This window comes from Aquarana catesbeiana, linkage group LG02 (assembly GCF_042186555.1).
Source record: "Aquarana catesbeiana isolate 2022-GZ linkage group LG02, ASM4218655v1, whole genome shotgun sequence".
Classification (NCBI taxonomy): domain Eukaryota; kingdom Metazoa; phylum Chordata; class Amphibia; order Anura; family Ranidae; genus Aquarana; species Aquarana catesbeiana.
The window spans coordinates 46,330,397-46,357,134 of record NC_133325.1 but is presented as its reverse complement, the minus strand read 5'-3'; the positions used below and the strand labels follow the sequence as shown (position 1 = coordinate 46,357,134).

The 26,738-nt window shown below is 42.9% G+C and overlaps 1 protein-coding gene across 10 annotated transcripts in view; it reads left to right on the top strand.

The window, feature by feature from the left end:
* DLG2 (discs large MAGUK scaffold protein 2) overlaps positions 1 to 26,738 on the top strand; it is a 2,047,541-nt gene that overhangs the window by 1,410,170 nt on the left and 610,633 nt on the right. For all 10 annotated transcript variants that reach the window (XM_073612834.1, XM_073612838.1, XM_073612841.1 and 7 more), the window contains one exon: positions 15,193 to 15,349. In XM_073612834.1, coding sequence (XP_073468935.1) covers positions 15,193 to 15,349 — 157 coding nt within the window. The remainder of the gene's footprint in view (positions 1 to 15,192; positions 15,350 to 26,738) is intronic.

The following is a 26,738-nucleotide window of genomic DNA, read 5'->3' as shown; positions in this document are numbered from 1 at the left end:
TAGAAGAGCGAACAAACATCCTGGATGGCTTAACTCCAATGTAAAAATGCATATAAAAGCAAAGGAGAAGGCCTTCAAAAAATACAGGGTTGAGGGATCATCCTCAGCATTCAGAATTTATAAAGAATGCAATAAGAAATGTAAGGGTGCAATTAGGATGGCTAAGATAGAACATGAAAGACACATAGCGGAGGAGAGCAAAAAAAATCCCAAGAAATTCTTTAAGTATGTAAACAGTAAAAAAGGGAGGACAGACCATATTGGCCCCATAAAGAATGAGGAAGGACATCTGGTTACAAAGGATGGGGAGATGGCAAAGGTATTGAATTTATTCTTCTCCTCAGTCTTCACGAGGGAATCGGGGGGCTTCAGTAACCAAAACTGCAGTGTTTATCCTCATGACACAACACAGGAAGCACCTACATGGTTAACAGAGGACGGAATTAAAATTAGACTTGAGAAACTTAACATTAATAAATCACCGGGACCAGGTGGCTTGCATCCGAGGGTACTTAGGGAACTCAGTCAGGTGATTGCCAGACCGTTGTTCCTAATTTTTACAGACAGTCTATTGACTGGAATGGTACCAGCTGATTGGAGAAAAGCCAATGTAGCACCAATATTTAAAAAGGGCCCAAAAAACATCCCTGGGAATTACAGACCAGTTAGCCTAACATCAATAGTATGTAAACTCTTGGAGGGGATGATAAGGGACTATATACAAGATTTTAGTAATAAGAATGATATCAGTAGCAGTAATCAGCATGGATTCATGAAGAATCGTTCTTGCCAAACCAATCTATTAACCTTCTATGAGGAGGTGAGTTGCCATCTAGATAAAGGAAGGCCCGTAGACGTGGTGTATCTGGATTTTGCAAAAGCATTTGACACAGTTCCCCATAAACGTTTACTGTACAAAATAAGGTCCGTTGGCATGGACCATAGGGTGAGTACATGGATTGAAAACTGGCTACAAGGGCGTGTTCAGAGGGTGGTGATAAATGGGGAGTACTCAGAATGGTCAGGGGTGGGTAGTGGAGTTCCCCAGGGTTCGGTGCTGGGACCAATCCTATTTAATTTGTTCATAAACGACCTGGAGGATGGGATAAACAGTTCAATCTCTGTATTTGCAGACGATACTAAGCTAAGCAGGGCAATAACTTCTCCGCAGGATGTGGAAATCTTGCAAAAAGACCTGAACAAATTAATGGGGTGGGCGACTACATGGCAAATGAGGTTCAATGTAGAAAAATGTAAAATAATGCATTTGGGTGGCAAAAATATGAATGCAATCTATACACTGGGGGGAGAACTTCTGGGGGAATCTAGGATGGAAAAGGACCTGGGGGTCCTAGTAGATGATAGGCTCAGCAATGGCATGCAATGCCAAGCTGCTGCTAATAAAGCAAAAAGAATATTGGCATGCATTAAAAGGGGGATCAAATGCAAAGATAAAACGATAATTCTCCCGCTCTACAAGACTCTGGTCCGGCCGCACCTGGAGTATGCTGTCCAGTTCTGGGTACCAGTCCTCAGGAGGGACGTACTGGAAATGGAGCGAGTACAAAGAAGGGCAACAAAGCTAATAAAGGGTCTGGAGGATCAAAACGAAAAGCATGGGCACTCACATGAGTGTAGACAGGTAGGCCGCACACCCCATAAAGTGCAAAAAATTATACGAGAACGGGGCTTTAAAGCAGCCAATGAAATACAGTATTAATAGTTGAAAAAATTCAATTTTATTAGTACAAAAAATATATAAGTAACGTATTCTAAAAAATCACTAAGGATAGATACTGACTATTCGAGTCAAGACATGATCTGAATGTGACATACCATTACATTAAACAAAGCATACAATTAAGCCAAGTGCTAGGCACAATGCATTAAATGGCGACCAAGGTTATCTTAAATGTTAAATACTTAAAAAGGGTAGCAACAGATATTGCCTGTAATACAATACATGTATGTGGAACAACAGAAGTTGTATACGTGAAGCCTGACGCGTTTCGACGCTTCCCGGGTCCTCTTCAGAGGATGGTTGTCCACTGTGAAAAGGTCAACATGTGTCTGGAGGATCTTAGTTATGAGGAAAGGTTGCGAGCACTGAACTTATTCTCTCTGGAGAAGAGACACTTGAGAGGGGATATGATTTCAATTTACAAATACTGTACTGGTGACCCCACAATAGGGATAAAACTTTTTTGCAGAAGAGAGTTTAATAAGACTCGTGGCCACTCATTACAATTAGAAGAAAAAGAGGTTTAACCTTAAACTACGTAGAGGGTTCTTTACTGTAAGAGCGGCAAGGATGTGGAATTCCCTTCCACAGGTGGTGGTCTCAGCGGGGAGCATTGATAGCTTCAAGAAACTATTAAATAATCACCTGAATGACCGCAATATACAGGGATATGTAATGTAATACTGACACATAATCACACACATAGGTTGGACTTGATGGACTTGTGTCTTTTTTCAACCTCACCTACTATGTAACTATGTACTATGTAACTATATTACAGTGATCAGTGCTAAAAATATGCACTGTCACTGTAGTAATGACACTGGCAGGGAAGGAGTTAACATCAAAGGCGATCGACAGGTTAAGTGTGCTACTAGCTGGTGCTTTCTAACTGTGTGGGGGATGGTCCAACTAGATGAAGACAGAGATTGGTGTTCCTGCTTAGCAGGAACACAAGATCTCCATCTTCTTCCCTGTCAGAACGGCGATCTGCCTTGTTTACATAGGCAGATCACCGTTCTGCCTCTCTGGGGAATGATCGCGGGTGGCCGGCGGACATTGGGTCTGCCGGACCCATTGATTGGCATCTCTTGCGTCCAATCAGCACGCGATCGCATTTCCGGCGGCAAGCGCGCGCCACCCGGTGGCTATTACATGAAATGATGTACAGGTACGTGATTTCACACAATAGAGACGATCTGCTGCAGTAAATGCGATAGGCGGTCGGCAAGTGGTTAAAGCCCAACTCCAGGCAAAAAATGTATTTGAAATAGGGCATTATGCATCAGTAACCATACCCCTCAGTCTTAATTCCAAACACCTCTTCCGTAATCCATCCTGTGGTGTAATGGATCAAAGTCACATTTTCTTCCATGAGCCAAGCTAATTTCCTGTCCTGGGAACCAAACATTTTTCCTTGCTTGCTATCTTCTTGGGCGCTGATCTCCTCACCACCCCTGGGGGTTCTTCTACTTCTGGAGCCTTTGGGAGAGGACCCAGCCGCTAAAATGTCACCTCCACCAATAGAAATAGTCCATGTCATGCAGGAAGTGATGTGGTCATTGGTCACCCAGGGCTGCTGTTAGGAATCACGGGGGCCCCATACAGCTTACCTGACAGGGCCCCCCTGAATTACAAATATTACAAGTATTTAAGATTATTTTTCCAATTTTTACATTTTTTTTTTTGCAATCTTAAAAAACATTTTTATAGATTTTTTTTTACATTTTTTTCTTACAATGCAGGGGTCTAAACAGACCCCTGACATTTCACATTTGAGACAAAGAAAGAGATTGAGGACACAGATTCTTCAGTTCCTTTTTCTGTAGCCTCAGTTGCAATGTTTACTATGCTCAATTATGAATGGACACAGGATCGATTGGTACCGATCACTCACTGTGTCCAATTCAGAAAAGGAAGGGGCCGGTAAATTACAAAAAAAAGCAGCCAGCAGGGGGGAGCAGGAGAACGAGGAGGGGCCTGGGCACACAGGGGGGAATCAGATGTGGGTAGCCCAGGAATGGAACAGGGGAACAATGCACTGTGTCTGTATCTCTCCCTCGAGCAGCTAAAAGCCAGTTGGAGGGATAGGGGAAGAAACCGTCTTTCAGCTGCAGGAGGGAGAGATACAGCGCATTGTTCTGTAATTGTCTGCCCATCCCGCCGCACAGATCCCCCTGCTGTCCGGGCCCCCCTGTGTGCACTGGCCCCCTACAGGAGGCCCGGTGGTACCCCCCTATCGGTGTCCCTATGGGTACCTGAAGAAGGACCCCATAAAGTAAAGAGAAAAAGAAAATAATCATCATGTGCCCATGGCTTCAGGTAAGAAAAATGGGCATTTGGATGGGTTTTTTTTTTTAATATCAGTTGATAGTTAGAGGGGAAGGGATGGCGAGTTGTTAATATCCTGGAGTTGGGATTTAAAGAGCTGAGTAATGAAGTCTTCATGTAATGTTCATCCGGCAGCAGCAGCTTCCCTCAAGCTCTCCTGGACACTCTAAAGCATAGTAGACTCCTCTGAAGATACTCCAACGGCAAGCAATCTTCCCGATTCTTCAAGCCCTAACATACAGTAGATAGACCAGCCTAGATTCCTAGAGTCTTGGCTTAGGCCCCAGGCGACTTAGGCCCCTACGATGACTTACGCTCCAGGCAAAAGCCTGGCAGGGAAGACCCTTCTCTAGAAGGCTGCTCCAAATATTTATCCTCTCCTGTCAGCAAGCTGGAATGAAACCCTCAGTGATGGACCAGGGTAAATAGATAAAAATAACTCAATACATTCTTATTTCTCATTGTAACTACTGGAGACAACTCAACAGCAGCAGGCAAAATAATCAATGTCGTGAGCTTAGGAGAAACCCAAAGAACACAAAAAACATAACCAAAGCTCTGGCTGGCCACATCCTAGCTGTAAACAACAATAAATATAGATAGGGATGCACCAACCTAGGGCAGGGTCCATGCACAAGATTGGGCTATACATAGGTGTACAACCTACAGAGATGTTGTGTACTATTACTGAATGTGTCCATATCAACCTAGTATAAGGTCTTGTTTAGCCTTACAGTTGGGGGGAGGCAGTAAAAACCTGTGGTTGGGACCTGTTTTTTCTTCTCTTAACCCCCCCCCCCTTAGGCTGCAAAGGCAGTAGACAGGGGTGTTCTTAAGCTGCAGAGCATCTTGGCCTTGGCAAAAAAATTTTCCCCATCAAGTCCGCAGGGCAGAACCGCAGCCAAAAGCGACCCATTCAAGCAAAATGGGTCTGCCCCAAAGATGCCCACAACTGCATGCAACAGTTGTGGTGTGGTGTTGCAGTGAGGAGGTGACATATGTCCTTGCCACTTGTCAAATGCCTCTGCAAAGTAATATGACCGTGTATGACTTTTCAGAGGCACAGAAATCATGTTGAGGCTGGAACTCCACAAGACCTCCAAAGGTATGCTATGGTATCTGGAACCAATCCATAAGTAGCAGATCCCTTGTAAGTCCTGTAAGTTGTGAGGTAGGCCTTCGTGGATCTGATTTTTTTAGCCAGCACATCCCATTTTTGGGTCAGCATCGGCACCCTGACCAGTCTGTGGCTATGCAGCCCCATACACAACAAACTGCGATGCTCTGTGTGTTCTGACACCTTCATATCAGAACTAGAATTCACTTTTTCAGCAATTTGAGCTCCAGTAGTTCTTCTATGAGATCAGACAACACAGGACAGCCTTTCCTCCCCACATACATCAATGAGCCTTGGCCGCCCATGACCCTGTCACCGATTTTCCTTCCTTGGACCACATTTAGTCGGTCCTGACCACTGCAGACCGGGAACATCCCACAAGAGCTGCAGTTTGGGAGTTGCTCTGACCCAGCAGGGGAGGATCCAGAGTCTAGTCTCGGGAGGGGCATTTCCAGAAAATAAGTTTTTTGGGGGCAGTTTTTTCAGGGAAATGGCTGGTGTTGGCGCTTCAATCATCACGGCACCATGGTTGTTATGGTGTCAGGATGATTGATGCGCATTATTTCTATTATTACATTGCAATATAAAATGAAATAGTTCTTGTCTGCCACCAAATGCACCTGTCACCAGATGCAGATTGTCTTTTGCCACGTCACCTGCCACACGTTGCGGATTGTCACTTGCCACGTCGCCTGTCACCAGATGCAGATTGTCACTTGCCATGTCACCTGCTACCAAATACGGATTGTCACTTTCCACGTCACCTGTCACCAGATGCAGATTGTCACTTGCCATGTCACCTGCCACCAAATACGGATTGTCACTTTCCACGTCACCTGTCACCAGATGCAGATTGTCACTTGCCACGTCACCTGCCACACGTTGCGGACTGTCACTTGCCACGTCACCTGTCACATGTTGCGGATTGTCACTTGCCACGTCACCTGTTGCGGATTGTCACTTGCCTGCTACAATTGTCACTTTCTGTGTCACTTTCCTGCTAAGGTGGTCTCTTGCTGTGTCCCAGAGTCAGGCAGCAGAGAGATGATGTAATCTCTCTGCTGCCTGCCGCTGCCTGCACAGTGAGGGCGGAACTGCAGGGATGCAGGGCGGGCGCCGGGCGGTGAGAGATCATGCAATCTCTCGGCTCCCCTGCCCGCCGGCTCCCTGATTGGCCATTAGCCCCCTCACACACCGAGCCCCAGCTCCTCGCCCGCTCTCTCTCACCCACCCGCTCACCGCCTGAGCCACCCGCTCTCTCACCCGAGGAGCCGGCCACCTGCCCTCTCACTCACCCACAGAGCCCCCCGCGCTCTCACCTGTGGAGCCACCTGCCCACCCGCTCTCTCACCCGTGGAGCCGGCCGACCGCCCGCCCCCTCAGCCACCCGCGGAGCCGCCCACCCACTCACTAAACCACATTCTCAGAAGAGGGTAATTGCCCCATTGCCCCCCCTGGATCCGTCCCTGTGACCCAGTCGTCTGGCCATTACAATTTGACCCTTGTCAAAGTCACACAAATCCTTATGATTGCCCATTGTTCACTTACTGCATAATATATTCCACCCACTTTCAGAAGCCATTATAAAGAGATAACGATCTTCTTCACTTTACCTGTCATTGGTCATAATGTTATGGTTAATCGATGTAAAGCTAGCCTAATACAAATCATGTTTTATTGCAAATAGATATTTAACCACCTGCTCTTGGTAACTGATATGTGTTATCTCATATCTGGGTAGGCTGACTTCAAATATGGGGCTACCAGTATCATATGACTAAATTCCAATATTAAGGCATCATAAACCTACTTTAAACAAATAACAGGTGTACCACTAAGGTCGGGGTTCAGGAACCCCAGTTCCACATACAGTATTCATTTTGAGATTCTCAAATAAAATGGTTTCAAAAGTTAAGAATATTTTTTTGGAAAAATAAAACAGCACAATGCAAAATTTGGAAAAAAAAAATGCAACATTGATAGGTACTCACTTTTTTATTTTTGTGTTTTCTGTCTATAATGTCTGGCAGAGAAAATTGTGTTACTATTGAGGTTTTCAGCCTGTATCATTACCAAAATGTCACTCAAAGGAGCTCAAATGCAGATGTGACTCATTCAGCACACAGCAAACACCGCAGTGAGTAAACACAGCACTGCACAAAATGTGATGGCATGAGCTGACTCAAAAAGGGATGACTGAAGATATTACACGTACTCTGTCTCCCTCTAGTGTCCTAATATCAAAATACACTTCAAGTTTCAGTACAGTATAATATATATATATATATATATATATATATATATATATATATATATATATATATATATATATATATATATATATATATATAGTTAAATATAGTACAGTAAAATCTTAAATTGCGAGCATAATTCGTTCCAGAAACACGCTTGAAATCTAAAGCACTTGTATATCAAAGCAAATTTCCCCATAAGAAACAATGGAAAGTCAAATGATTCGTTCCACAACCATTTATTCAGAAGGTCTTCAGTTTATAGTCCATATAAAAAGATTATAGCAATGTGACCAGGTTGTGTAACCATAAAATGTCCATCCACAAATGGAAGCCTCCACAAGGGGATTAGACGCTAAATCCAACAGGAGCTCCAGAGTATAAAAGAGAAGAGAGGCGTCTCTAAGTGTAGCAATATGTTGCTAGTTGTTGTACCTTCATTAAATGTAACCACTTTGCTACACTTAGAGGCGCCTCTCTTCTCTTTTATACTCAGTTGTGACACGACGCTACTTGTATATCAAGACATTGCTTTGTATATCAAGCCAAAATTAATTAAAAAATTTGGCTTGTCTTGCAAGACGCTCTCAAACCAAGGTTTTACTGTATTTCTGTTTTAAAGAATTATTTATTTTATTTATTTATTACAGGTGTTTATAAAGCTGACAAATTATGCAGCACTTTACAATGATATTTTAAAGCAGTATTAAACCCAAAACCAAAAATTTTATATATTGCAGCTTACTAATCATTAGATGTGGCTGGCTGCATGTGTTTTAATTTTAGGCCTTTTCCTCACTATTTTCATGTGGTGGCCAGTAACACAACCCCTGTATTAGAGTGCCTCCACTCTGGATGAAGGAGCACGGGGGGCACCTTTGGACAGCAGCATTGTCAGTCTGGAGGGAGGGGAGTGTTAGCTGTACTAGAGGTGTACTCACTTTTGTTGTGTGTTGAGTTATTTTGAGGGGACAGCAAATTTACACTGTTATACAAGCTGTACACTCACTACTTTACATTGTAGCAAAGTGTCATTTCTTCAGTGTTGTCACATGAAAAGATAGAATAAAATATTTACAAAAATGTGAGGGGTGTACTTACTTTTGTGAGATGCTGTAGATACACTAGCAAAATCATCAAATAATTTATAACCAGTTATAGCAAACGGTTTTTGTTTTTCTTTCTTTCTTTTTGTTATTCATGTAACGATTTTACATGAATAAATAAAAGCTGATCATTGTCGGTGATGAATGGTTTGTTTCAACATTTTAACTGCTATATCTGTAAGAAAGTGTATTCTTTTGAAGAACAACAGACTTACTGGCCAGATCGCCAGGTGACAATAAAAGAAAGAAAGCCTAAAAAAGAAAACGAATTAAGCCATCACATCTATAAATTAGCAAAATAATAAATGTTTGCATTTGGGTTCAATATTGCTTTATGTAAGCTGTAATATATTAATAGTTTATTTTTGGGTCTAGTGTCACTTTAATTGAGCATTTATTTCAGAGCTTATTTTCATTTTACTAGACCTCTCGTTCCTCTATTTCTCCTCCATCCTTCTCTTCACCCTCTTTCTTGTCTGCTTTTATTTTATTTTTTTCTCAATCTCTTTTCTAACCACTTCCATTGCAAATTCTCTACAGCAAAAAACAACAACCCCCCACAAAAGCTGCAAATAGAATTGACTTCTGTATTTTTCATTTATTTAGAAAAAGAATAAATATTATTTTAAAAAAAATAGATATAATGGCGTCTCATGCTTGAGATTGCACTGCCACCTAGTGGCCATAAAAGATATTCACACTGGGGTTGATTTACTAAAACTAGAGAGTGCAAAATCTGGTGTAGCTGTGCATTGGTAGCCAATCAGCTTCTAAATTCAGCTTGTTCAATTAAGCTTTGATAAAAAAAAAACAAACACAATAAACAATATGTTACCTGGACGTACTTAAAGTAGTCTGAGGTAAGGATAGAGAACTCTTTTCTCAGATCCGCAAATGATTTAATGAAACCATCTGAGTATAAGTCTGAAAGATGAGTTATGCCTTGTTTTTGCCAAATATGCGTAGAAAGGCCTTGGATTAATTGACATATAACTGAAATGGGTACTGGTATTTGGTAGGGTGTGTCGGCAGGCTTTGCAGGCTTTAGCTACGCAGTAATTACGTGCAGTGTTTTTATAGCAGGGTTTAGTAAATTGCTTTAATCACATTAAAGCAGTTTTGCCAATTTAATGCCTATGGGAAACTTTGTCCGATTTTGATTTATCTGTCATTAAATCAAGAGCTAGGTTACAGTCTCCAGCAAAAATATGGCTTCCATGTTTGCAGAAATAGCGGAGAGCATATATATATATATATATATATATATATATATATATATATATATATATATATATATATATATATATATATATATATATATATATGTGCTCTCCGCTATTTCTGCAAACATGGAAGCCACATTTGTGGTGGAGACTGTAACCTAGCTCTTGATTTAATATTAATATATATATATATATATATATATATATATATATTTTTTTTTTTTTTTTTTACGTAATTGTGCTGTATTGGGGCGTAATAAGATAAAAATGTTATAGGGTCCTGATACTAAGAAGTTTTAACATGCTGTATCATTAGTGAGTGATCTTGGAAGGTGTAAATGAAACCTTCTTGGAAAAAAAATGCCTTGCCATGTTCTACAGCACAGGTTCTCTTTACAGCTGAATTCCAGGTATGGCAATTTTTACATAGCTGCATTGGACCAGCTTGGACCAATGTAAGGAAGTACAGTATCTCACAAAAGTGAGTACACCCCTCACGTTTTTGTAACTATTTTATTCTATCTTTTCATGTGACAACACTGAAGAAATGACACTTTGCTACAATGTAAAGTAGTGAGTGTACAGCTTGTATAACAGTGTAAATTTGCTCTCCCCTCAAAATAACTCAAAACACAGCCATTAATGTCTAAACCGCTGGCAACAAAAGTGAGTACACCCCTAAGTGAAAATGTCCAAATTGAGCCCAATTATTCATTTTCCCTCCCCGGTGTCATGTGACTCGTTAGTGTTACAAGGTCTCAGGTGTGAATGGGGATCAGGTGTATTAAATTTGGTGTTATCGCTCTCACTCTCTCATACTGGTCACTGGAAGCTCAACATGGCACCTCATGGCAAAGAACTCTCTGAGGATCTGAAAAAAAGAATTGTTGCTCTACATAAAGTTGGCCTAGGCTATAAGAAGATTGCCAAGACCCTGAAACTGAGCTGCAGCACAGTGGCCAAGACCATACAGCGGTTTTACAGGACAGGTTCCACTCAGAACAGGCCTCACCATGGTCGACCAAAGAAGTTGAGTGCATGTGCTCAGCATCATATCCAGAGGTTGTCTTTGGGAAATAGACGTAGGAGTGCTGCCAACATTGCTGCAGAGGTTGAAGGGGTGGGGGTCAGCTTGTCAGTGCTCAGACCATACGCCGCACACTGCATCAAACTGGTCTGCATGGCTGTCGTCCCAGAAAGAAGCCTCTTCTAAAGATGATGCACAAGAAAGCCTGCAAACAGTTTGCTGAAGACAAGCAGACTAAGGACATAGATTACTGGAACCATGTCCTGTGTTCTGGTGAGACCAAGATAAACTTATTTGGTTCAGATGGTGCCACGTGTGTGGCAGCAACAAGGTGAGGAGTACAAAGACAAGTGTGTCTTGCCTACAGTCAAGCATGGTGGTGGGAGTGTCATGGTCTGGGGCTGCATGAGTTCTGCTGGCACTGGGGAGCTACAGTTCATTGAGGGAACCATGAATGCCAACATGTACTGTGACATACTGAAGCATAGCATGATCCCCTCCCTTCGGAGACTGGGCAGCAGAGCATTATTGCAACATGATAACGACCTCAAACATACCTCCAATATGACCACTGCCTTGCTAAAGAATCTGAGGGTAAAGGTGATGGACTGGCCAAGCATGTCTCCAGACCTAAACCCTATTAAGCATCTGTGGGGCATCCTCAAACGGAAGGTGGAGGAGCGCAAGGTCTCTAACATCCACCAGCTCTGTGATGTCATCATGGAGGAGTGGAAGAGGACTCCAGTGGCAACCTGTGAAGCTCTGGTGAACTCCATGCCCAAGAGGGTTAAGGCAGTGCTGGAAAATAATGGTGGCCACACAAAATATTGACACTTTGGGCCCAATTTGGACATTTTCACTTAGGGGGTGTACTCACTTTTGTTGCCAGCGGTTTAGACATTAATGGCTGTGTGTTGAGTTACTTTGAGGGAACAGCAAATTTACACTGTTATACAAGCTGTACACTCACTACTTTATATTGTAGCAAAGTGTCATTTCTTCAGTGTTGTCACATGAAAAGATAGAATAAAATATTTACAAAAATGTGAGGGGTGTACTCACTTTTGTGAGATACTGTATGTGCCATATCTGTGGGATCTCCGTGGAAGCTGGAAATCCCTGTACTAAGTACTGCTCCTAATAAAGAGAAGCTGCACTGTTGCTTACTGAACGCAGGAGGACACTTGGCACGGGCGCCATTCAGAGAACACTTTCTAATTTCTAAATGGGTGTACAGTGTTTCCCTAATTGGACGAGGTGGAGATCGTGACATCACCACCTCTCCCCCTCATTCAATCAGAGAACGCTTTGTATTCATTGCGTAAATGAAAAGAGTTCTCTGAAAGGTGCCTGTGCCAATCAAGCGACCTCCTGTTTTCACAATACAGCAGGGAAGCCACTCGGCACAAGACCTGGAAGCTAGTGCAAATTACCAGAGTATCGGTGCCTACTACAGTGATTTCCAACTTCTAGAGGGATTGGCCCAAGCTAGACTAATATAATTATGTAAAAATTGCCATCTGGATTTCAGTTTTAACTCCTTATCAGTCTGGACCCAGAGTGTGTGTGGTTGATGACCGTAGTAGTGAGAACTAGTACAGGCACAACTAGTCTGGTAATAGTAAAGAAAGAACCAAAAAGTTATCCACTAAAGCAGTGTTCTCCAAACTGTGGCCCTGGGGTCGAATGTGGCCTTTTGCTTACATTTATCCAACCCTTGAGGCATTATTCTTGCCACAATTCCTTCCACTGACACCAGCAGTGGGACACTATTCTTCCTACTGACGCCAACAATGGGGCACTATTCCACCCACTGACGCCAACAATGGGGCATACAGTAATTCCTTCCAATGACAACAAAAATAGGGCACTATTCCCCCCACGACACCAACTATTTCTTCCCCTAATACCAAAGATCAGCATTTTTTACTACCACTGGGCACAGTGTGCCCCCCTCCCCCCTAAAGTCTAAAGAAAAAAGAACTGTGCCTTTCTATAGAAAGTTTGGGGACCCCTGCACTAAAGTACTGTAAAGCCCTGTATCAACTTTTTAAAACTTTGATGACTTTTTCAGTATTATAATATATTATAATAATCGCATGTAAAATCCAAGGGTGATTGTACCCAAGTTGATCGATCCTGCCTGCCCATACAGGGTTCAAATCTCGGCTGGTCCCTGCTGAAATGGCTGAGATTCGAACTGTCTATGGCTTACCTATCAATGGAAAACCTTAGCCTGGGACAATGCACACAACCACTTTAATGACATTAACTTCAAATCAGAAGCACTCACACATCAGAGGTTCCCCGCTCACATTAGAGGTACCCCTATCAAATCAGAGGTCCCCCCATCACGTCAGAAGCTCCCCATCACATCAGAGGTCCCACCATCACACAGGGGCGGATCCAGAGTCTAGTCTCGGGAGGAGCACTGCCAGAAAATATATTTTTTTGGGGTACATCTATCGGGGAAATGGCTGGTGTTGGCGCTTCAATCATCACGGCACCATGGTTGTTATGGTGTCAGGATGATTGAAGCGCATTATTACTATTATTACATTGTTATAAAAAATTAAATAGTTTAACTCACCATAATGCAGAATCAGTGGGAGCCCCGAGTGTGTCACTTGCCACGTCACCTGTCACCAGATGCATATTGTCACTTGCCACGTCGCCTGCCACATGTTGCGGATTGTCACTTGCCACGTCGCCTGTCACCAGATGCAGATTGTCACTTGCCACGTTGCGGATTGTCACTTGCCATGTCACTTGCCACGTCGCCTGCCACATGTTGCGGATTGTCACTTGCCACGTCGCCTGTCACCAGATGCAGATTGTCACTTGCCACGTCGCCTGCCACATGTTGCGGATTGTCACTTGCCACGTCGCCTGTCACCAGATGCAGATTGTCACTTGCCACGTTGCGGATTGTCACTTCCATGTCACTTGCCACGTCGCCTGCCACATGTTGCAGATTGTCACTTGCCATGTCGCCTGTCACCAGATGCAGATTGTCACTGGCCACCTGCTAAGGTGGTCTCTTGTGTCCCAGAGACAGGCAGCAGAGAGATGATGTAATCTGTCTGCTGCCGCAGCTGCCTGCATGGTGGGGGGGAACTGCAGGGATGCAGGGCGGCGGTGAGAGATGATGTCATCTTTCTGCTCCCCCGCCCGCCTGCTCCCTGATTGGCCACACATGTCAGCGGTGCTCTGTCACCTATGGAGCCGCCCGGCGGCTCTTTTACTCACAGAGCCGCCCAGCGGCTCTTTTACTCACAGAGCCGCCCAGCGGCTCTCTCTCTCACAGAGCCGCCCGGCGGCTCTTTTACTCACGGAGCCGCCCAGCGGCTCTTTTACTCACAGAGCCGCCCAGTGGCTCTCTCTCTCACGGAGCCGCCCGGCGGCTCTTTTACTCACAGAGCCGCCCAGTGGCTCTCTCTCTCACGGAGCCGCCCGGCGGCTCTTTTACTCACGGAGCCGCCCAGCGGCTCTCTCTCTCACGGAGCCGCCCGGCGGCTCTTTTACTCACAGAGCCGCCCGGTGGCTCTCTCACAGTGACACTCACCTGCATTTCTCGGAGGGGGCAATTGCCCCGTTGCCCCCCCCCTGGATCCGCCCCTGCCATCACATCAGAGGTCCCCTCATTCACATCAGAGGTCCTCCCATCACATCAAGAAGAACGAAATAAACTTTGTTTGCCCCATCACATCAAATCCCCCATTCACATCAGAGGACTCCCATTACATCAGAGCCCCCCCCCTCACATAAGAGTTCCCCATTACATCAGAGGTTCCCCATCTTTAGAGGTCACCTATCACTTTAGAGGTCCCCCCATCACATCAGAGGTCCCCATTAACATCAGAGGTTCCCCCATCACATTAAAAGCCCCCCTTTACATCAGAAGACCCCCATCACATCAGAGGCCCCTCCTTACATCAGAGGTTTCCTCCATCACATCAGAAGCCCCCTTCATATCAGAGGCCCCCCCCCATCGCATCAGTGTCCCCTTCCCACCTTTCACATCAGAGTCCCTTCTTTACATCAGAATCCCCCCGTTACATCAGAATATCCCGTCAACACAGAGTTCCCCCATAACATCAGAGTTCCCCCCCCCCTCCCCCACATCCACCTCTGATCCAGGGCAGTTTGGGTCAAGTGCTCGCGGCACCCTGGGTAAACACAAATGGCACCACATGGTGCCGCAGCAGCCAGGTTGAGAAACACCGGTCTAAATGTTGTGCTTGTGGTGAAACCAATGAAATATAATAATGATATTCTGTTTGCAGTACTGTATTTTACTATAACAGGGTATTAGATTGTAGTTTTTTTGTGTGGAAATGAATGTTACATAAATATAACGTAAATAGGAAAATATATGTGTATTTGTTTTTACAGGGAACCTCGTAAAGTCATATTGCACAAAGGCTCCACAGGGCTGGGCTTTAACATTGTTGGAGGAGAAGATGGGGAAGGAATTTTCATCTCCTTCATTCTAGCAGGAGGACCAGCAGACCTCAGCGGGGAACTCCAGAGAGGAGACCAGATAATATCAGTACGTATCTAAATAGAGAGCAGAGAAAGGAAACTTGTTTTGGTTTTTAGTTTAAATTCTTACATATGTTGTTATTACATGGGTTGTGTACCCATTGTTTGCCTCGTGCTGGACTGCATGGTCACCATATTTACTCCTCAACCCATATTTGGACACAGGAGCAAGTTCCTTAAGCAAATTGAGGCCCTCTAGGCCCGGGGGTTCCTTGTGATACCCGTGGACTTTTCCCTATGCTATGGCTCACCCATACAGGTGAGCTCATCCTTTGGAGACATATTGCCTGGCCTTAGCAGCATTCCACTCTCCTACTACTGGCCTTACAGTAGTGAGTCCCACAGCAGTCCACTCTCACATAAGTGTTGTTACCGGGAGACGTTCCCAATAGAGGTTAGGAGAGGGAAGAGTGTAGATGGAGAAAACCCTTTCAATGCTTGACTTGAACCATCAACAAACTTCATATATACACACTTCATTCTTCCTGGTCTCAGGTGACGGCACAAACCTTGGTTACAAACAATCAGAGGAAAGTGAGAACATCTAGATACGGATGCTTTAAAATTTCATAAACCAAAAATTGTTGCACTGTACCTTTAAATAGATGTGAAACAATGTAAAACACATCAAACTGTGTAAATTATAATTATTAAATTATGAAGTCCACTCCTTGCTGTGAATGAAGCTTAAAGTCCTTCAATGACAGCTCGTGAAATCCACCACCTGTATTAACATTTGCTGCTGGCCCCTTGAGAACATCTCTTATGATGAAACGCATCGGGAGACACATAGATAGATAGATAGATAGATAGATAGATAGATAGATAGATAGATAGATAGATAGATAGATAGATAGATAGATACCTATAAAATTTTCGCCCAAAAGTGTGTGATTTGCAAACCTAGTGAACCCAGAGGTGTTTGCAGTTGTAAAATACTGCATTATGGCCACTAGTTGGAGCTGATGAGTATTTTTGTAACAAGAGCTGCAGTTTACAAATTGAACCACTTGCCGACCGCTGCACGCCAATATACGTCGGCACAATGGTAGCGGTGGGCAAATGGGCATACCTGTACGTCCCCTTTAATTGGCTGGCTAGCGGGCGCATGTCCGCTGCGTACAGCGTGACCATGCCTGCGGGACCAGCGGACTCGATGTCCGCAGGTCTCCCGGTGATCGTGTCACAGAGCGGCTAAACGGGGAGAGGCCTATGTATACAAGGCATTTCCCCATTCTGTCTAGTGACATGACAGAGGTCACTACTCCCTGTGATCTGGAGCAGTGATCGCTGTCATGTGAGTGGAAGCCCACCCCCCCCACAGTTAGAATCACTCCATAGGACACACTTAACCCCTTGATCGCCCCCTAGTGTTTAGCCCCTTTCCTGCCAGTGTCATTTACACAGTAATCCATGCATTTTTATAGTACTGATCGCTGTGTAAATGACAACGGTCCCAAAATAGTGTCAAAAGTGTCCGATGTGTCCGCCATAAAAATCACAGTTTGCCGCCATCACTAAAAAAAAAAAAAAAAAAATAATAAAAATGCCATAAATCTATCTCCTATTTTGTAGACGCGATAACTTTTGCACAAACCAATCAGTATACGCTTATTGCGATTTTTTTTTTACCAAAAATATGTAGAAGAATACATATCGACCTAAACTGAGGAAAAAATGTGTTTTTTTATATAATTTTGGGGGATATTTATTATAGCAAAAAGTGAAAAATATTGCTTTTCTTTTCAAAATTATAGCTCCTTTTTTGTTTATAGCGCAAAAAAAAAAAATGACAGAGGTGATCAAATACGACTAAAAGAAAGCTCTATTTGTGGGAAAAAAAAGGACGTCAATTTTGTTTGGGTACAACGTCGCACGACCGCGCAATTGTCAGTTAAAGCGACGCAGTGCCGAAATCGCAAAAAGTGCTCTGGTCAGGAAGGGGGTAAATTCTTCCGGGGCTGAAGCAGTTAAAGAACACAAGTTGATATTATCAAATGAATGTAATGAATTAAGAATAATATTTGTTAAATCAAACATATTGAGGATGATTTACTGGAGATTGCAAAATCTGGTGCAGCCCTGCATGGAAACCAATCAGCTTCCAGTTTTTTTGCTTTTTTTTTGTCAAAGCTTAATTGAACAAGTTGAAGTTAGAAGCTGATTGGCTACCATGCACATTACAGGACTGTGAATAAGTAGCTACTCAAACCCTATGCTATGGCTAGCAACTTGTTTGAATGTAACTTACTTGTAGGGGGTGTAATGTCTAAAAAATCCTCCAAATAACACAACATACAGTGGATAAAATATTTGTTAAGAAGAGAAAATATCCTAAATAACATTCATTTTTGCACAATTCTCAAAGAATTCACTGGACAAATCACTATGCAATTTTTTTTTTTATAAATAGACCCCTTTGTGTTTTTTAAAAAACGATGAACAACCAGTATAGCTTTCATCGACAAACATCAACATATCACTTTATTAACCACTTGACCTCTGAGAGATTTACCCCCCTTCATGACCAGGCCATGTTTTTTGTGATACGGCACTGTGTTATTTTAACTGACAACTTAGGTCCTTTTTTTCCCACAAATAGAGCTTTCTTTTGGTGGCATTTAAACACCACTGCGGCTTTTTTTTTTTCTGCGCTATAAACAAAAAAAGACCAACAATTTAAAAAAAAAAAAAAAAACTTTTTTCTTTCTACTATAAAACATATCCAATAAAAAAATGGAAAAAATCTAATTTCTTCATAAATGTAAGCCAATATTTATTCTGCTACATATTTTTGGTAAACAAAATCCCAATAAGCATATATTGATTGGTTTGCGTAAATGTTATAGCTTCTAAAAAACGATGGGATATATATATATATTTTTTTAATAGCAATTGTGGCGATTAGCGACTTATAGCGGGACTGCGATTTTGCAGCGGACATTCTGACACTAACTGACACTTTTTGTAATCAGTAATCAGTGCTAAAAAAATATGCACTGTCACTGAACTAATGATACTGGCAGGGAAGGGGTTAGCATTAGGGGTAATCAAAGGGTTGACTGTGTGCCTAACCAGTGTTTTACTATACTGTGTGAGGTATTTTTACTAGGGGAAGAGATGGAATTTATTCCCTGCTTTTCAGGGACACAAATTCCTTGCTTTCCTTCCTGTCAGAACAGCAGTCTGCCTTAATATAATAATAATTTTGCACGCCCCACTTTTCATTTTTTTATTAGTTAAAAAAGTTTCAAAAATCCAAAAGATTTCGTTCCACTTCACAATTGTGTCCCACTTGTTGGTGATTCTTCACAAAAAATAAAAATTTTATATCTTTATGTTTGAAGCCTGAAATGTGGCAAAAGGTTGAAAAGTTCAAGGGGGCCGAATACTTTCGCAAGCCACTATATATATATATATATATATATATATGTGATCCAGTGCACAGGTGCCGCCCTGTAGCAGTAAAACTGCTATGGGGCCGACCTTAAAGTGGAGTTCCACCCACTTTTACAACTCTTCAGCATCCCTCACTAAACTGTGCACTGTAAACAAATTGGATATTTTTATTTTTTTTTCTCAGCACCTACTGTATATCTGCTGTATTCATTTTTCACTTCCTCCTCCCTGGCCGTGGCCCATCGCATCATTTCCTGTTTGCAATGCCTTCTGGGAAGGGGCGGCAACTTCCTCTGACACTGACGTTGTTATGGAAACCTGACCTGAAACCTATTCCACTGCTTGTGCTGCACTGAGCATGTGCGAGATCTGCAAGGATGAGATCCAGGAAGAAATACAGTCTGGCTTCAGATGCCCACACTTAAGATGGCCACGGCCTGCTGTAAGTTTATAAAATAACAAACTACTGCTATAAACTAACAAAACAGACCTTAGTTTACAGACTAACTTTACTAGAATACATTAAGCTTGTGTATTATAGGGGTATTTTTTATTTAAAAACTATAATTTCGGCCGGAACACCACTTTAAGTGGTTAAACTTAAAAAATCATACAGTACATGGTAAATATTGTTTGGTGTTTTTTTAAATCTTTTTTAGTGGTGGTCATGTGACCACTATATCCTCTCTTCCTCCTCAGTTTCCAGAGGGTGGGGACAGAGAGACTACTGATGATGGTTGTCGGCATCTGCTCATATCACAAGTCCCAGGAGCCTATTAGATCCCTGGATATCAGCAAAGAATCCATGTGTTTTGCTTTGTATTTTAAGGACCGAGCCTCTTTCTGAGATTTATTGTGTACAAGTTAAAAACAGGTTTTTTTTTTATAGAAAATTACTTAGAACCCCCAAACATTATACATTTTTTTCTAACACCCTAGAGAATAAAATGGCAGTCGTTGCAATACTTTATGTCACACCGTATTTGCGCAGCGGTCTTAAAAGTGCTCTTTTTTTGGAAAAAATACACTTTTTTGAATAGAAAAATAAGACAACAATAAAGTTAGCCCAAATTTTTTTTTTTGTGAAAGATAATGTTACACCAAGTAAATTGATACCCAACATGTCACGCTTCAAAATGGTGCCCGCTCGTGGAATGGCGACAAACTTTTACCCTTAAAAATCTCCATAGGCGACGTTTAAAAAATTCTACAGGTTGTATGTTTTGAGTTACAAAGGAAGTCTAGTGCTAGAATTATTGCTCTCGCTCTACCTCGCATGTGTGGTTTGAACAACATTTTCATATGCGGGCGCTACTCACGTATGCGTTCGCTTCTGCACGTAAGCTCGTTGGGATGGGGCGCGTTTAAAAAAAAAAAAATTATTTCTTATTTATTTTACCTTTTATTTTTTATTTTTACACAGTTTTTTTTTTTTTTAAATGTTGTTACTTTTATTCCTATTACAAGGAATGTACATTTCCCTTGTAATAGAAAAAAGCATGACAGGACCTCTTAAATATGAGATCTGGGGTCAAAAAGACCTCAGATCTCATATTTACACTAAGGCCCCTTTCACACTGGGGCGGTGGGGGCGTCGGCGGTAAAACGCCGCTATTTTTAGCGGCGCTTTACCATTGTTTTAGAGGTGGTATTTGGCCGCTAGCAGGGCGGTTTTAACCCCCGCTAGCGGCCAAAAAAGGGTTAAAACTGCCCGCAAAGCACTGCTACAGGGGCGCTATGCTGGCGGTATAGCCGCGCTGCCACATTGATTTCAATGGGCAGGAGCGGTGAAGGAGCGGTGTATACACCGCTCTTTCACCGCTCCAAAGATGCTGTTTGCAGGAGTTTTTTTTCTCTCCTGCCTGTGCACCGCTCCAGTGTGAAAGCCCAGCAGCGGCAGTTTCAGGTTGGTTTGCAGGAGCTATTTTTAGCGCAATAGCGCCTGCAAACCGCCCGTGTGAAAGGGGCCTAAGGTGCTATAAAAGAAAAAAATGTGTCATTTAAAAAAAATATTTTAAAAAAATGGCCCTTTAAAGTGGTGTTCCGGCCGAAATTATACTTTTTAAATAAAAATACCCCTATAATACACAAGCTTACTGTATTCTAGTAAAGATAGTCTGTAAACTAAGATCTGTTTTGTTAGTTTATAGCAGTAGTTTGTTATTTTATAAACTTACAGCAGGCCGTGGCCATCTTAAGTGTGGGCATCTGAAGCCAGACTGTATTTCTTCCTGGATCTCATCCTTGCAGATCTCGCACATGCTCAGTGCAGCACAAGCAGTGGAATAGGTTTCAGGTCAGGTTTCCACAGCAACGGCAGTGTGAGAGGAAGTTGCCACCCCTTCCCAGAAGGCATTGCAAACAGGAAATGATGCGATGGGCCACGGCCAGGGAGGAGGAAGTGAAAAATGAATACAGCAGATATACAGAAGGTGCTGAGAATTTTTTTTTTTTAAATATCCAATTCGTTTACAGTGCACAGTTTGGTGAGGGATGCTGAAGAGTTATAAAAGTGGATGGAACTCCACTTTAAGGTCACTTTACGATAAAAGCAAGGAAGCATAAACCTCTGTAGTGTATTAATATGCTTTAGTAAACAAAAATGCTGTACAAACAAACTGCCTACAATTATAGGAAGACAATACAAGACATACACAGTATTATAGATATACATACAGCATGCATGCTCACCCTACCTAAACTTCATAGTGAATGAGGATGAACAATGAACAATAGGGGTTATAGGGGCTTCACGATCTCTGTAGGCAACTAGGGCTCCCAGCTATTCAAGCGATTTCAGAAATCGATCTTTCTCGTTGGGTAGCTTTAGCGTCATCCCCAGGTGAAGCAAACTTTAACCATTCTCATATTGGGGTGGCCCTTTCTATCTACTTCCTCTACTATATTTGCTGTGAACACAAACATTTCCCACTTCGAACTCTAGATGGCACTGTTGCATCATACATGCCATAGGTCAAATACTTCAAAAGGTCAGGCTATTATTGACCCTTATTGACATCGTTTGACCCCAGTATTTGACATGACTTCTGAAATAATGAAAGCAGCTAAAAATGCTAATCGATAGACATGTGCACAGCCAAAAAATTTGTTCATTTTCGTTTTCGTTTCATTCGTTTATTATTTTTTTTGTTTTTCGGGTCATTCGTTATGATCGCGATTCGTAAATTCGTTCATTCGTAAATTCGTAAATGCGTTCATTCGTACATTCGTAAATGCGTTCATTCGTACATTCGTAAATGCGTTCATTCGTACATTCGTAAATTCGAACATTCGTTCATTCGTACATTCGTTCATTTTTACATTTGTAAATTCATACATTCGGAAATTTGTAAATTCGAAGTTTGAAAATCCAAAAACCCGAAAATTCAAAAATCTGAAATAGTAACTAACTATTAAATTATAGGTATTGTAATTTCCTTGCAAATTTGACTGTCAGTGAACGTAACAAATACGAATTTATCCGAAGTTACGAATTATCCAAAACAAATGCTGCATCTAAACAAATGGAACGGAACAAATTAATAATAAATAATAATAATAAAACATTGTTATTATTATTATTGTTATTTATTATTATGAATTCATTACGTTCCATTCCGTTTTTTCGGATCATTCATAACTTCGGATAAATTTGTATTCACTACGTTCACTAACAGCCAAATTTGAAAGGAAATTACAATACCTATAATTTAAAAGTTACTAGTAATTACTAATAGTTAAGTTATTATTAGTTAACTATTATTTCAGATTTCTGAATTTTCAAATTTACAAATTTACGAATTCACTAATTTACTAATGTACGAATGTACGAATTTACAAATGTCCAATTTTATCGAATTTACGAATATTTGGAAAAAAATCGTTAAACGGGTTTTCGTTAATTCGATATTCCCGAATTAACGGATTTGTTGAAATTCGTTAAAAAACGAATTTGGAACTAAACGAATTGCACATGCCTACTAATCAACTCATTTACATTTACATACAATAGTATCTAGATTCTATTGTATGAGAGGACAGCATGTGTAAACATTTCCAATAGCATTTGTTTGAGAAATATTCACTTAATAAAGCTGATTACTTCAAAACAGGGGCACACGTACAGGGATTGTGATTGCGACCCGGCCCCATGCTTCGGGGGCCTCTGTGCCCCCCCGTACACCTGGATAGCAGAAGTGGCAGTATGTACAGGAACTGATCCCTCCATGTAGCCACTGAAGGCCCACTTCTCCTCTCTCTCCTGCAGACATTCAGCGGCTGCAGGAAGGAAATGGAGGAGCATCGGTTGTCCTATATGCCACCGTCCACCGCCTCCCTAGCCCTGTCCTGCTGCCCCTGTGTGCTAAACCCTGGCCTCCCCTGCCCCTCGCCCCCCCTGTTTGTGGTTTCTTGCACTGGGGCATTGAAGGTTCTAATTATGCCTCTGCTTTTTAAACAACCTTTACTATATATATATTTATATATACTACTTAAAAAAATGAAAGGAACACTTTTTAATCAAAATATAGCATCAAATCAATTAAACTCCTGGGATATTGATCTGGTCAGTTATGTAGCAAAAGGGGTTGTTAATCAGTTTCAGCTACTTTGGTGTTAATGAAATTAACAGCAGGTGCACTAGAAGGGCAACAACGAGACAACCTCCAAAACAGAAATAGTTTTACAGCTGGAGGCCGCTGACATTTTTTTCCCTACTCATCTTTCCTGACTGCTTTTCACTAGGGTCAGTGTCACTACCGGTAGCATGAGGCGATACCTGGACCCTATAGAGGTTGCACAGGCAGTCCAACACCTCCAGGATGGCACATCAATACGTGCCAGTGCCAGAAGGTTTGCTGTATCTCCCAGCACAGTCTCAAGAGCATGGAGGAGATTCCAGGAGACAGGCAGTTACTCTAGGAGAGCTGGAAAGGGCCATAGAAGGTCCTTAAAGAGGAAGTAAACTCCCCTGGTTTGTTTGTACCTATAGGTAAGCCTAAAACAAGGGTACTGTAAATATCTTTTAAACTTGCACCGTTTAGGAGATATTTGCTGTATATGCCGCTGATGACATCATCAGCGCATGCGCTCTGAAGGAATGACCGCCCGTGCCGTTTCTTCAGAGCCCTGTGCCGTGACCAGCGGCTCCCGCGTGCATGCACGGGAATGACGTCATCGCGGCTCCGGTCACTCACAGCGTTGGAGCCCACAAACCCAGAAGAAATACCAGGGACGATTTCAGCTGTCTCAGCGGTGTGGGGGCGCTGCTGGAGGGCTTCGTTCTAAGGTAAGTATTTCGTAATGAGCTAGTATGTGATGCATACTAGCTCATTATGCCTTTGTCTTACAGTTTTGGTTTTTTTTCGTTTTTTGGGGGTTTACAACCTCTTTAACCCATCAGCAAGACAGGTATCTGCTCCTTTGTGCAAGGAGGAACAGGATGAGCATTACCAGAGCTCTACAAAATTACCTCCAGCAGGCCACTGGTGTAAATGTCTCTGACCAAACAATCAGAAACAATCTTCATGAGGGTGGCCTGAGGGCCCGACGTTCTCTGTGGGTGGGTCCTGTGCTCACTGCCCGGCACTGTGGAGCTCTATTGGCATTTGTCATTGAACACCAGAATTGGCAGGTCTGCTACTGGCACCCCGTGCTTTTCACAGATGAGAGCAGGTTCACCCTGAGCACATGTGACAGATATGAAAGGGTCTGGAGAAGCCGTGGAGAACGTTATGCTTCCTCTAACATTGTTCAGCATGACCGGTTTGGTTTTGAGCCAGTGATGGTCTGGGGAGGCATATCCATGGAGGGACGCACAGATCTCTACAGGCTAGACAATGGCTCCCTGACTGCCATTAGGTATCGGGATGAAATCCTTGGACCCATTGTCACACCCTACACTTGTGCAGTGGGTCCTGGGTTCCTCCTGGTGCACAGCAATGTCCAGCCTCATGTGGTGAGAGTATGCAGCCAGTTCCTGGAGGATGAAGGAATTGATACCATTGTGTGGTCCCCTCGCTCGCCTGACCTAAATCCAATAGAACACCTTTAAGACATTATGTTTCGGTCCATCCAACGCCGCTAGGTTGCACCTCTGTTCAGGAGCTCAGTGATGCCCTGGTCAAGATCTGAGAGGAAAATACCCCAGGACACCATCCATCGTCTCATTAGGAGCATTCCCCGATGTTGTCAGGAATGCATACAAGCACGTGGGCGGCCATACAAAGTACTGAGGACCATTTTGAGTTGCTGCAATGAAATTTCAGCAAAATGGACTAACCTGCTGCATCATTTTTTCACTTTGATTTTCGGGGTGTCTTTGAATTCAGCCCTCTCAAGGTTGATCATTTTCATTTCCATCAAACGATGTGGCATCCTTTAGTTCCTAACACATTACCCTGTCCATAGCAGTATAGATATCCAGTATGATATTCTTCCCCAATGAGATCTGATGTGTTTTCATTTTTTTGAGCAGTGTATATCTATATCTATATATATATATATGAAGCGCACTACCCCCGTAGGAGCTGCTGGGTAGTTCATTCTTTTCTGTAGTATGTTCCCATTACCCCCACCCCTTCACTGCATAAATCATACAGCAAACACTCCAAAACAGTAAGACATTAACTTTATTCTTTTCTCTTGCTAGTGGAAAAGAATGGGCGATATGGACAGGCTATATCTGCAAGAGATACGAGTTGCCTTTGTAACTTTGGTTCCGGTAATGGTCTGCACATCTTCTCCCTCCTGTTTACTACTACTTCTCAACCGTACAGCATTTCCAAATTTAAGTCCGAAGAACAATACTCTGAATAGAGTTTTTAGACTGACTGTTTGGATTCCTCCAGGGTGATAACTATTTAAGGCCCCTTTCACACGAGGCGGACTCCGTTTCCACGGAGCCCGTCTCTGTCCGCCGGCTCAGCGGGAGATCAGTCCGTTGATCTCCGCTGAGCCGGCGGATGACAGGTCCCTCTCTGCTCACTGAGCGGGGAGGGGCTTGTCAGGCGCCGCTGCCGCCTATGGAGGGATCGGATGAAAACGGACAGCATGTCCGTTTTCATCAGATCTCACCTGATCTGATCCGCCAGCGATGGACCTGGACGTAGGGCCATCCGTCCGCTTTTAGCGGATCGGACCGGGTCAGATGTCAGCGGACATGTCTCCGCTGACATCCGACGCTCCATAGACTAACATGGAGCACCCGTTCAGGTCCGCCATCAAAACTGACAGGCGGACCTGAACAGTCCGATCGTGTGAAAGGGGCCTAAGACTCCACGGTCAGCACCTTAACACCCTCAGTCTTTGGAATTACTGTTTCCCTGGGTATTACACTCACGTGTACTCCTGAGCAACCGTCCATGCTTGCCATAGAGGGTCCTCTCCCAATCCTTCTTCTGTTCGTAGTAGCAGTCTCCTCCTGTTACATTTTTCAGATTCCTCAATTTCTTCTCCTTAAAAGGCACATTCTCCTCCCCAGAGGGGAGAGCTCTTGAGCTGCACCAGCTTCTACATACTGTCTTCCTCTGCTATTCATTTCCCATCAGCCAGCCTCCTTTGAGCATGTGACCCACAGTTTATATAGGCCTAAAAGCCCCTGCCCATTCAAATTAATGATTGGTTCAGGGTGACCTGTACAACTAACTGTATCCTGTTCCAAATTTACCTGCCCTCCAGCACCTCTCACGGGATAAACAAGGCATCACTCTCAACAGAATGCAGACGGTAACACCCCCAATTCTACTCTGTCATTTCTCCCAACCAAAATAAAACCCAACCAGGCTTAAACCAACAGGGTAATGCCTGGAATCTTTACCTAACACTAACCCTTACTAACTAGTTAGCACACACCTAAGTAGGTGGGCGCTACATACACCCCCTCCTGAAAACACAACTGTCCCCAGGAAATCTACAGCTAGAGAACAGTTTCCCTACCTGACACAAGGCATCTCATATGTCCTGATGTGTAGTGCTGTGCATGTATTGCAAACATTACA